Source organism: Oncorhynchus clarkii, chromosome 2, assembly GCF_045791955.1.
Source record: "Oncorhynchus clarkii lewisi isolate Uvic-CL-2024 chromosome 2, UVic_Ocla_1.0, whole genome shotgun sequence".
Taxonomy (NCBI): Eukaryota; Metazoa; Chordata; class Actinopteri; order Salmoniformes; family Salmonidae; genus Oncorhynchus; species Oncorhynchus clarkii.
In genome coordinates, this window is record NC_092148.1 from 34,218,712 (window position 1) to 34,232,330 (window position 13,619).

Sequence of the window (13,619 nt, forward strand, 5' to 3'; positions counted from 1 at the left end):
GTTTCCATTTGTTGGCGAAAAGAGGCACATTTTCACTTACTGACCAGCAACAATAAATTTACTGTGCTGAAGAGCCGTCGGGACACTCAATCTTTATTCGCAACATCCAATACCTACATTCACTGATGCTATGAATAAGTTGCTCTTTTCGCGCTACGCCACACTGTAACAGAACCCGAGGCCTGGATTTTGCAAGCCTGGCTTCCTCTGTTTAATTGACTGGCTTTCCCACGTTTGATGACTTGAGGAGCCTGAATACTTGTGCACATACCATGGGGAAGTCTGAGAAAATGGGAGGTCCACAACAATAGGGGGGGGGGGGGGGAGAAATAGGGCAGCAGGTATGAAGTATAAAGACGGACATGTAGGCATTTTTTGTAAAAAAAATAATATTTTTTTTATTTTAAATAAATGAGCCTTTGGATTGCCAAGAGGAGGCAGCGGCTATCTAGTAACAATAACTGCCCTGGCTGAAATTGAAAATGAGGGGCTAATGATTTGAGCAGTAAATTAATTAATAATCTACATAACTTATTTAGACTGAGCTAAAAACCATAAACTGTGCGGAGAGGGAGCGCATCGATTGCATGCTTTGATGTGTGGGGGGGGGGGTTGCTCATGTTTAATCAAGAGCCGCCATCATCTGGTCTTCAATGTCTCTCGCTAGCATACTTAAAATGTGAGTGCATCACATAAAATGGTTCCTACAGTAGAAATTAACCTCATTGGCCAACAGATTATTTTTTGTTTGGAAATTAGGTTTGACGCCAAGGCTTTCTGAAGAACATTAGGCGACTTAACTCAAAGTCAACGATAGCGCAAAAGGTCAGCCGAGCATTCAGACAATGAGTAGCCCTTAGATGCCACTGGTCCTGGAGAGAGACTAACAAAGGCAGCACTGAAGATCTGGTGGCACCTTCCACTGAGGTCACAGGATGTCCATTCCCAGGACTTATCTAGTGTTACACCACTCTATTGTGACACAAAACACTCCTCTGGCCTCCCCTCTCAGTCAGGTTACCACCTCTCTTGGCCTAAGAGGTTTCCAACTCTTTACAGCAGTGCACAGTCCTACTGCACCTTTCCCATTCTCTGTGTAGTTCATCTTTCACTGATTTCTGAGGGCAGCGGGAGAGAAGCCACAAACACCAGCGCAATGATCCCTTTGTTTAGAGGAAATAAGATGTACGCATGTGTAACGAGAATACTGCCAGTACTTTCAGTGAACTGTAATTACTATCCACCCCAACCCTATTTGGTATTATCTGATTTCCAAAGCATTTTACTGCTGGTGAAAATGATTTAATCCCTCCTCCATGCACCACGGACTCTCGTATGTTAGCCAAAACAACAAAAAGGAAATACTGTGTATAACCACACAGGTTGAGGAACGCAATGGAATTAGCTGCAAAACATTAAAAACCAGCAATGTTATCAGTTAACCGAAAATACATTTGACCGGTCAAGCTCGGTCTATAGGTTCATTTTCATAATTTAGTGGAATTAAATTGGCACCGCATATAAAGTATAGTTAGAGAGGAATATTACCTAGCAGCTCCCCAGACAGCAGGTTGCCGCTTGAAGCAAAATTCAGACCTTTGCATTTAGAATTGTACATTAGTGAAAACAGAGTTGAGTCACTCGTATTTTCTGTTGGTCACGTCAATTTTACTGTTTGGAACGAATTAACCGGGGTTAGTTAGTAGGCAAAAAAATGTGTACATCCCTAATTCAAACAAGATAGGCCTAAATGAGTGGACTTTGTAAATGTATAGCCTAACTGGTAGGCCAGTTCTTTGTTTAGTAAACCTGTTCTCTCAGTCAGTTGATTATTTTTGAGTGTGCCTATTGTATGTACGCATGTACACACTTTTTCAAAGCCCACCAGAACACCAGTAACTCATAAGCCTGACAAGGAGTTATCTGGCTATCAGTGTTATAAAATCAATAAGTCGTCCACTGCAGCCCGCCCAGCGAGAGGACTAAAGAAAGATTATGAAGTCTGCTGCTGAACACTTGGCACAGTAAAAAAAAAAAAAAAAATATCCTACCCTTGTCCTTGAACGTCAACTCATCCTAATACTGAAGACGTGTGGAGAATTGAATGAGGGAATGACGGCAGTTTTTCACATGCAATTAACGGAGGGTGTTCTCTTCCACCTGCTAGCCCTTTGAAAAATTAAAGAACCTGGCCAAACAACCGAGCAGTGAAGTAGGAAATTACATTTTTCATAACACGAGTCAAGCCAAAAAAGTATACATCAACAGAAACATTGTGTAATTCCAAAAATGCAATGTTAAGTGGATGTACACTGCTCATAATTTATGGCGTTTGACACTGTCCACTGCTGGGGAAAAAAATACAAATCACATGAACAAGTGATTAATGCACAAAATGGGAGTCGTTCCTGAGAAACTAATACTTCTTAATGAAGCTTCAATCATTGTCTGTTTGCCCTTAAAGAGCTTGCTAATATATAGCACTGACCAATAGTGTCCATTTGTCAGTGGTCCAGTTATTATTCCAAAAACTACTGATGAAAGTTTCAAGGGTACAAATCTGTAATATCAAATAAATTAAAAAATTTCTCGAGATCTATTAACTTGCTGTGAACATCTAGTATCCAAGGTCGCCAGTTTGATATTTCATAAGAGTACACTGAAATAAGGGGTACTAGACTTACCAGGACACGGAAGAAGTAGAGGTACTCGGCAGCCCCAGAGTAGTTTCCACACTCGTACTGGAACTTGGCATATCTGTACAGAGTGTCCAGGTACTCCTGACGGAACTGGAAGAGAAGAGGGCTGATCAATGGTTTCGTCCGATAACTATTTAGAGCATATACACGAGACCAGCAATTGTTTATGATGACCATATTGTCATCTTTCTCACAGGCCTCATGTAAGATTATAGTCCAAGATGAGAGCCATGGTGTTACATCCAGTCAATGCCAGACCACCCCACTGGGAACAGAGTGGCTGAACTAAGGAGGGCAATTCTAGAATCATGTTCGATTTCAGCACCCATTCTGTTTGATTACCATCACTAATTATTGGGGTCAGCATGTAGCCGAGCAGTTCATATCTGTATTTATTATGGATCCCCATTAGCTGCGGCCTAGACCATTTACACAAGTGGGAGTGTTGCTGGTTCGAATCCCTGCTCAGACAGTAAAATATGGTGCAGAGTGCACGGTCAACCAGAGGTTTGCTGGTAACATCCTTGAAACCGTTATCTGCTGCACTTGAGCAATTTCACTGTGTAATTGTGTGTACAAGGAGCTCCATGTCAACATCCCATACGGACTGTCACAACATTACTATACGTAGGCCTATTTACTTTTGTCACCTGTGGCTATTTGGGAAAAGTCTTCAACAACCGACCTGAGCCCTATACTACGGATAAGGTATGAGGAGTCAACTTTGGTCAAGTCTGAGTTCAACTTGAGTTAAGTGGCTAACTTTTTAGCCAAGAAAAATTTCTATGAGTACAAATCCTTCAGAACGAACCTACTCTGGGGCAGGCTAACTCAGAGCCAACTCCATTTATCCTGAATCTAGTGTGAGCCACTAATTGAGGACCAATGAAATCAGATACCCTCGCAAAGAGTCATCCCCATCTTTACGCCGTAACAATGATAAATGTCCATTAGGTGGGTGGGGGCCATGTACATGTTCATGGGGGGTAGAATATCTCTGAACAGTACACTCCTGCTAACTCAGGACATATCACAGCGTGCTGCCGTCAGTTTGGGAACCGAGGCCAGTCTCAGATGCAGTGTGGCTTTGACAGGCAGTGGTTGCGAGCCACTGCGAAGCGGAGGGAGACCGCCCTTTCCAACAGCCGAGTGGCCTTCGCGCTGCAGAGGTGCATTGAGGACAGAGTGCAGGTCAGCGGGATGCCAGGGTGGGAGGATTCCGGGGGGGGGGGGGGGGGGGGGGGGTCACGCCAAATCTAGACAACCAGCATTTCTGCGGGTAGACCAATGTGTCTCGAGCTGTTCTGTATATTCTTAACAATTCACCACAGACTGTAAAATGTCCACAGATTTTTCTGCAAGCTGTAAAGCCCCTAAAAAAAAGTTAACGTTTTGGGAAGTCATTACATGTCTCCCTGCTTGGGCCTTCCCGCCCCCCCTTCCCTAAATAGCAGGTTCACACAGGAGTCATGAGAAACGCAGTTTAGAAGTGAAATGTCAGCAAAGTGGTCCAAACTTACGCTGTGTTTCTCCGCCAGATAGTTAAAAAGGGCCTGTCCATCCCTGAAAGAAAAATTATTTCACAGTTAGTGGCCTTGTTTCATTAGAGTTGGCTGATGCAGGTTGGGTGTTTTGAGCCCCATTCAGATGTACTTTTTCAATTTCTGGAATGTAGCAGGTCTAGAGTTCAGGGCAAATCAAGGGCCTTTCATTTTCAAGCTTTGAGCTGCACCTTTTGGCCTTCAAGAGTCTGACAGGGAAGCAAAAGTACTTTTATTTGGTGTGAACATTCACAGGCTGTTTAAAACATTCAACACGGACACCATTAAACTCATGGTCCAACAACCATTAGGGGGGGGGGGGGGGGGGAATCAATCTGACTTTACAAAACTGGAAATGCAGTCTTATTTAGAGTCATAATCTATGGTGTTATATGCCATAAACTGAGTCACCTTTCCCGTCTACATAGGGGAGGCATCAAAAACACACTACATGACCATAATTATGGTGAAACATGCTCAACAAACATCTCATTCTAAAATCACAGGCATATATAGGAGTTGGTCCCCCATTTGCTGCTACAACAGCCTCCACTGTTCTGGGAAGGCTTTTCACTTAATGTTCAGCCACAAGAGCATTGGTGAGGTCGGGCACTGATGTTGGGCAATTAGGCCAGTCACACACTTGATGTTCCAATTCATCCCAAAGGTATTTGATGGGGTTGAAGTCCATGCACTGAGCAGGCCAGTTAAGTTCTTCCACACTGAACTAGACAACCCATTTCTGTATGGACCTGGCTTTTTCCACAGGTGCATTGTCACGCTGAAACAGGAAAGGGTCTTCCCCAAACTTGGAAGCACAGAATCTTCTAGAATGTCAGTATGCTGTAGAGTTAAGAACTCCCTTCACTGAAACTAAGGGGCCTAGCCCGAACCATGTAAAACAGCCCCAGACCATTATACCATATTACTCCTCCAACAAACTTGACAGTTGGCACTAGGCAGTCGGGCAGGTAGCTGTTCTCCTGGCATCTGCCAAACCCAGATTTATCCATCGAACTGCTTAATGGTGAAGCGCGATTCATCACTCCAGAGAACGCATTTCCACTGCTCCGGAGTCCAATGCTGGCAAGCTTCACCCACTCCATTCAACGCTTGGTATTGCTCGTGGTGATCTTAGGCTTGTGCGGCTGCTCGGCCATGGAAACCCCTCACGAACAGTTCTTGTGCAGACTTCGAGGCAGTTTGGAACTCAGTAATGAGTGTTGCAACCGAGGACCGACAATTTTTACGCACTACATGCTTCAGCACTTGGCGGTCCTGTTCTGTGAGCCCTACCATTTCGTGGCTGAGCAGTTGTTGCACCTAGACATTTCCACTTCACAATAACAGCACTTAGTTGACCAGGGCAGCTGTATCAGGGCAGAAATGTAACATCCTTGTTGGAAAGGTGTCATCCTATGATGGTGCCACGTTCAAAGTCACAGAGCGCTTCAGTAAGGCCAGTCTACTGCAAATGTTTGTCTATGGAGATTACATGGCTGTGCATTCGATTTTATACACCTGTCAGCAAAGGGTGGGGTGAACTAGCCGAACCCAGTAATTTGAAGGGGTGCTCAGATATATGTATACACCCCCCAAAGAAAGTACTCAGACCCCTTGACACCGTTTCATTACAGCCTTAATCTTAAATACCCCATAATAACAAAGCGAAAACAGGTTGACTTTTTTGCAAAAGTAATTAAAAAAAATAGCTTACCCTTTGCTATAAGACTCGAAATTGAGCTCAGGTGCATCCTGTTTCCATTGATCATCCTTGAGATGTTCCTACAAATTGGAGTCTACCTGTGGTATATTCAATTGATTGGCATGATTTGGAAAGGCACACCTGTCTATATAATGTCCCACAGTTGACAGTGCACGTCAGAGCAAAAACCAAGCCATGAGTAAGAAGGAAATGTCCGTAGAGCTCCGAGACAGGATTGTGTCGAGGCACAAATCTGGGGAAGGGTACCAAAAAGTGTCTAACACTGAAGATTCACAAGAACAGTGTCCTCCATTAGGGATGTACCGACATGTTTTAGTCGATACCAATATCCAGTATTTTCCGTGCCCAAAAACACCAATATTTAAAAAAAAAATCCTTATAAGCATTGTAGTACAGTTAAATAGTTAACACACACACACACACACACACACAGCGGTCTAAGGCACTGCATTTTAGTGCAAGTGATGTCACTACAGTCCTTGGTTCAAATCCAGCAAGTATCACATCAGGACGTGATTGGGAGTCCCATAGGGCGGCGCACAATTGGCACAGCATTGTCCGGGTTTGGCTATCGTTGTAAATAAGAATATGTTCTTAACTGACTTGCATAGTTAAATATTACACAAAAAGTTATTTTGTTGGCATTTACATGTCCCCATTACCAGTAAAACATAATCCAAACCCATTTGTTCAGTCGTTTCATTCTCAGCCAGGATTTCATCATACAGTGCCTTGCGAAAGTATTCGGCCCCCTTGAACTTTGCGACCTTTTGCCACATTTCAGGCTTCAAACATAAAGATATAAAACTGTATTTTTTTGTGAAGAATCAACAAGTGGGACACAATCATGAAGTGGAACGACATTTATTGGATATTTCCAACTTTTAACAAACCAAAAACTGAAAAATTGGGTGTGCAAAATTATTCAGCACCCTTAAGTTAATACTTTGTAGTGCCACCTTTTGCTGCGATTACAGCTGTAAGTCGCTTGGGGTATGTCTATCAGTTTTGCACATCGAGAGACTGACATTTTTTCCCATTCCTCCTTGCAAAACAGCTCGAGCTCAGTGAGGTTGGATGGAGAGCATTTGTGAACAGCAGTTTTCAGTTCTTTGCACAGATTCTCGATTGGATTCAGGTCTGGACTTTGACTTGGCCATTCTAACACCTGGATATGTTTATTTTTGAACCATTCCATTGTAGATTTTGCTTTATGTTTTGGATCATTGTCTTGTTGGAAGACAAATCTCCGTCCCAGTCTCAGGTCTTTTGCAAACTCCATCAGGTTCTCTTCCAGAATGGTCCTGTATTTGGCTCCATCCATCTTCCCATCAATTTTAACTTTCTTCCCTGTCCCTGCTGAAGAAAAGCAGGCCCAAACCATGATGCTGCCACCACCATGTTTGACAGTGGGGATGGTGTGTTCAGCTGTGTTGCTTTTACGCCAAACATAACGTTTTGCATTGTTGCCAAAAAGTTCAATTTTGGTTTCATCTGACCAGAGCACCTTCTTCCACATGTTTGGTGTGTCTCCCAGGTGGCTTGTGGCAAACTTTAAACAACACTTTTTATGGATATCTTTAAGAAATGGCCTTCTTGCCACTCTTCCATAAAGGCCAGATTTGTGCAATATACGACTGATTGTTGTCCTATGGACAGAGTCTCCCACCTCAGCTGTAGATCTCTGCAGTTCATCCAGAGTGATCATGGGCCTCTTGGCTGCATCTCTGATCAGTCTTCTCCTTGTATGAGCTGAAAGTTTAGAGGGACGGCCAGGTCTTGGTAGATTTGCAGTGGTCTGATACTCCTTCCATTTCAATATTATCGCTTGCACAGTGCTCCTTGGGATGTTTAAAGCTTGGGAAATATTTTTGTATCCAAATCCGGCTTTAAACTTCTTCACAACAGTATCTCGGACATGCCTGGTGTGTTCCTTGTTCTTCATGATGCTCTCTGCGCTTTTAACGGACCTCTGAGACTATCACAGTGCAGGTGCATTTATACGGAGACTTGATTACACACAGGTGGATTGTATTTATCATCATTAGTCATTTAGGTCAACATTGGATCACTCAGAGATCCTCACTGAACTTCTGGAGAGAGTTTGCTGCACTGAAAGTAAAGGGGCTGAATAATTTTGCACGCCCAATTTTTCAGTTTTTGATTTGTTAAAAAAGTTTGAAATATCCAATAAATGTCGTTCCACTTCACGATTGTGTCCCACTTGTTGTTGATTCTTCACAAAACAATACCGTTTTATATCTTTATGTTTGAAGCCTGAAATGTGGCATAAGGTCGCAAAGTTCAAGGGGGCCGAATACTTTCGCAACAGTGAAACAGTGAAGTTCCAGCTCTGTCTGTCCGTGGCCCCTCTTCCTCGGTGCGCATGGTCACCGTGTCAGTTTCTATCTTGTCCAGCGGTGTATGTAACATTTCACGTAAACCCTTTGTCTGCATCGAAGTAGTGGTCCTTGCACATAGCATTAATGGAGCATGGTGGCAACAGTAAAGAGGCTCAGAGAGAATGACACCGAATCGCTTGTTCGCAGCATCGAGTACTTTTCCAAGTTTATTGCAGACATACTGTGGGGTTATGTTGAGCAGGCATTTCAATGCCATGGCAGGGTATCACTTTGGCTGCAGACGCAGTTGATTAGCTTATTTTGAGTCAGTTGTACAAATGGCGCTTGGAGTGTGTTCATGTTTCAAACAAGTTCTCAAATGCCATTGAAAATGGCAGCAGCAGGTTGAGAACCAGCACATTCGAGCATGCAATACGGCTTTCCTCAGTATGAAATCTCGCCGACCCACTGTGCTGTCAAACTCAGCATGCTCATGGTGCTGAAGTCGCTGGTCCAAATGTCAGTCGTGAAGCTAATAGCAATGGCACCCATAGCAAGTAGCTCATGGATGAGTTTCAACAACACTGTGCAACTCCGGTAGGGCAACAGCTGAAAAATAGCGCCAACTTGGTAATGTGCACCGGTGCTCGACCAGTTGGCGAAAGCCATAATCCACAACAGAAAGGTTGAACGTCAAGGGCAAAGAATTCCATTATCTTGGCATTAACGGATTTCACCTTTGAATTGTCACACTGAAATTTTCTTGATCTTTCAAATGACTGCTCGACCCGAACTTGTTTAGTTGTTGGAAGTGTGCGCTTAGTATTTTTCTGCTTAGCGCTGTATTTTTTGTGGCGTCATTACATCTACCGTAGGTACATATATTTATATAGGTAGGCATGTCAGCTTTCATATCAGTTTTGCACATCGGCGTTAAACTAGACATCGGGCCGATGTTGGCATTTTTAGCTAATATCTTCCGATATGCTCACCGATATATGCATCACTAGCCTCCATCATTCTTCAATTATAGAAGTTTGGAAGCACCAAGACTATTCCTAGAGCTGGCTGCCCAATGGAAGTAGAAGAGCCTTAGTCAGGGAACTGACTAAGAACCCGATGGTCATTCTGACAGAAGTCCAGTGTTCCTCTGTGCAGATGGGAGAATCTTCCAGGAGGACAACCATCTATGCAGAACTCTACCAATCAGGCCTTCATGGTAGAGTGGCCAGATGGAAGCCACTCCTCAGTAAAAGGCACATGAAAGCCCACTGAGTTTGCCAAAAGGCACCCAAAGGACTTTCAGACCATGAGGAACAAGATTCTCTGGTGTGATGAAACCAAGATTGAAATCTTTGGCCTGAATGTCAAGCATCACATCTGGAGGAAACCTGGCACCATCCCTACAGAGAAGCATGGTGGCAGCATCATGCGGTGGGGATGTTTTTCACCGACAAGGAATGAGAGACTAGTCAGGATCGAGGGAAAGATGAACAGAGAAATATAGGAGATCCTTGATGAAAATCTGCCCCAGAGCACTTTGTCAGCCAGTGATGGTCAAGCAAATAACTGCTGATATCACGGTAATTGACCGTTAATTAACAAACATTTAACATCTTCTGGCTTCCACACAGCTTACAAGCCACTGATGCAGACCTTTGGAACCTCTACAATTTAACAAGTCTTATAAATCCATGTAATTTACCTTACACCTTCACAATAAAGCCATTATGTTATACGGGTCTAAACAAGATGAATAAAATGTATTTCAAAACAGTACATACTCCGATTTGTCCTTATGTTAGGTACTGATCTGGCTGTGCTATATGGCTGTAGGCTACAGTAGATCATTTCAGGCAAGATTCGCTTAGAAGAAGTCCATGGCATTATTTTATAGTATGAGCAATACAATAGAAAGGATATTTTCTCCAAACGATGAAGGAGTGCGCACATGAGGCTGTTCTGTTATGAGCGGTTAACAAAGAAACAGCTAATCCTATATGCTTAGAGTTATTTATGTAACTTTAGTTATGATTAAGGTTGGGCTATATACACATGTTTGGCTTGTTAATACATTCTCTGGCTGCATGATGCAACTAATTATGATTTGGAAAAAGTTACATAAAAAGGTATGAGCTCTGCCTCTTTTCTTTTCTGTAGGAGCTACACACTTCAGTCTCTCATTCATAATTTGACAAGCACTTAATGCCTCGAATTTCCCTACAGCAACCCGTGTAGTCGTATTGCCCACCCCCCACCAAAAAAATGTCATGCCGTTTGCAGCCATTGTGGCCTCGGGGTGAATATAATAACAATAATCCCGTTCTCCCTGCTTGCTCCGAAGAACCTCTCATGGACCACTGTCACTGATTGGGTCTTTCTCACAGGCTACAAGTGAAAACAGACACATTGGGGACGTAACTGAACGCGTCCTTATCCAATTCCGAGGTGCATATTGAAGATATTGGAAGAACTGTCCACATTTACTTTGTCAGCTAACAAGATGAGTAGGCCTAACAAACAGCTAAAGCTCTAGCCGATGCCATGTACCCCATGGTACAAAAGTTGACCTATTCTACGCGAAAAATAAATATTCCGAACATAATCTGGGACAGTTGTGGGATGCGATAGAGCCAAAATGAATACAACCACTAGCATCCCAAAAAAACGTATTCAAACGCACGGAGGCTGACGCAACAGATCAGAATGTTTAGCTTAAAATGCTAATAAACCTATTAGGCTATTTTGTCACATTATAAAGCACAGCAATGCACAGACTGCAGTAGAAGATGAGCGCTAACGGTCCATTACCACCATTACCAAAAATGACCTCAAATGCAATTATGATGTACTGCTTTTATTATAAAAAGGGTGCATTTATGGTCAAAATGATCTTCTCCAATCTTCCAACTCACATGCCGGATATGTATGCTAGTTAGGCTCTACACCAGTTTTAAAGCGGATTGATGTGCTTAATTTTAAGAAGTTATTTGGCCACCTTAGTTGTGATTACAAACCTCCTTAAAAACATGGTGCGTGTGACTGATTTGAAAAAGTCCAACAAAAAAGTATGCATTGTTTCTTGCCTTAACCTGGGCATCATTCAAAAGTGATAATGTATAATTCACAAGAAAAAGGCTAATATTTTCACCCATCATACTATTTTGATTTAATCTTGTCTATACATATAAATGACTTTCCTAGTTAAAGTTTTTTTTTTTTTTTAATTGTTTGAAATTTGTTTTGATTTAGAATGGACCATTATCTTGCACCCGACTTAAAACAGGGGCAAAAAAAATACATGACATCTATGCACTTAAATAGCGAACGCTTTTCCTGTGGTTCATTTTCATCCCAGCCAGGTAATACACCTGTTGTAAAGCGAAGTAATGTGCTTAATATTAGGAAAGTTGAGAAATAAATAGGCTTAGCCTATAGAAAGCTGGTGGGATCCTTTTTTATAGAAGCCATCACTGTTTTCTCACAATTGCATAGCCTATAGAAATGTTGAGCAACATGAGCCCTCATGAAGTGTTCGATTAGATGTCAGAGTGATGAGGCAATAGAGTGCCGAGTACCAGGCAATTAGCAAGTTTGGTAGGCTACTAATGACCATCAGCAGCATCAGAGCTGGGAGAAGCGTAATTACTGTGACTAAGCGGTCACATGGAATTTGACTGCCTTCATGACTGCCGGTGTGGTGGTAATATGGTCACCGTAACAGCCCTAGTCTTCACCAAGACCTACCCCAGGTTCTCACATCCACAACTGCCTTGCAAGATATAGGAACAATGGCAAGAAACCCCACATATCCAAATGTAAAGATCTACATTGTGCCTTATTAAACCCTTTCAAAAGAGACACAGCATTATATTACTAGCACCAACTTTGGGACCAAAAAGAGCAAAGAAGCAATGGAAATTGACAAACTCAAGACCCATTGAATTGTTTAATTTCCTTAACCTATCATCAGAAACAAGGCAATAATCCAGAAAGTGAGTGACAGAATTTGGCTAGGCCTAAATGATATTTGCTTCCTGGAGATATTAAGTTGAGGGCAGGCCTCCTATTAAGCATGTTGGCAAACAGTGCACCTAAGACGATTCGGAATAGAAAATAGCTGTAGCACAAAAAGTTTGAAGTTACATTCACAAGGCTTCAAACTCCCATTACAATGGTCAGTATAAAATGCCTGCTTTGATAAACAAACATGTCTCAAAACCAAACCTTTAATAAACAATTCAAGATTGGCAAGTGGATGAAAAGTGTCCTTTGATGTACTGAACTCACTCCTGCCAAGAAGCCAAGTAAAAAATGAGGACTTGAATTTAACCGAACTATTTTAATTACGGCAAAGTCAGCGCCATCCTTAACATTCACCGCAGCATCGTGTATCGGTCTCCTCGTCTGCTGAGTTAATGTAACCCTAAAGCAACTCCAGGGAAATTTATCCAAAAAGTAGGCATATCAATTTTTTGGATTACCATCTCAATTTAACACCACTTGAACTTCATTCATTAAGCCTGCAAAGTCAGACAGCAAGACCACTACTCTGGGAAATCATGAATTGCAAAAAATAAAAAAGGCATTGTCCATGATTGACCATCTATAAAATGCAAACGACAACTCCAAAACCATCCATTGGTTAAATGGTGGGACAGGAGGATCAAACTCACCTGGTTGACTGCATCTGTTTTGTGGTCTCTGGGTCCTCAAACATCTTCACAATGGGCTCCGTCTCACCCTGCAGCTGCTTCAGCTGAGCCACCACAGTGATCCTCTTCTCCTTTAGGGCTTCACATGGACAGACAGAAACCATTAGAGGCTTTGACCAAGGCAATACCCGGGAGAATACCATTACATGCAACATTAAAGATTTGTGTCTGTTTATACTAGTTTTTGGAACAGTGTTGTATTAAGCATGACTAAAATGTGAGGGGGATGGTGTGCAATCAGTTTCACCGCCATCTTGTGATTTATTGATGAAACAGGGTAAACACTGAACAATACATAATCATTATCACTGTACAGCTTTCTTTAACAAAAATGTTAGGAGGTAGACTACGCAGTGTACAGTCTACTTACTGGCGGGGATCTCTTTCTCAGGGAAGAGGTTTTTGTGAACATCCATGGCAAAGTCCACCATGTTGGTCTCGCTAAGGAGATCCAATTTTCCATGAAGCAGTTCCTTCTCATTGTAGATCTGAAAGTGGAAATAGTTAAAGGGGTAAATGGGGTTATTTTGTCATGTACAGTTTCAAATTCTTATCTTTACCTACCCAGTTTAAGAGAACTGCTGACAACGACAAGT

At 42.4% G+C, this 13,619-nt stretch overlaps 1 protein-coding gene across 1 annotated transcript in view; it reads right to left on the reverse strand.

The window, feature by feature from the left end:
* Positions 1–13,619, reverse strand: part of LOC139367068 (eukaryotic translation initiation factor 3 subunit E) — a 47,692-nt gene that overhangs the window by 29,308 nt on the left and 4,765 nt on the right. Inside the window, exons 2-5 of the mRNA XM_071105047.1 lie at positions 13,394–13,511; positions 12,985–13,102; positions 4,220–4,262; positions 2,685–2,789 (exon numbers count right to left, since the gene is read on the reverse strand). Of these exons, the coding sequence (XP_070961148.1) occupies positions 2,685–2,789; positions 4,220–4,262; positions 12,985–13,102; positions 13,394–13,511 (384 nt within the window). The remainder of the gene's footprint in view (positions 1–2,684; positions 2,790–4,219; positions 4,263–12,984; positions 13,103–13,393; positions 13,512–13,619) is intronic.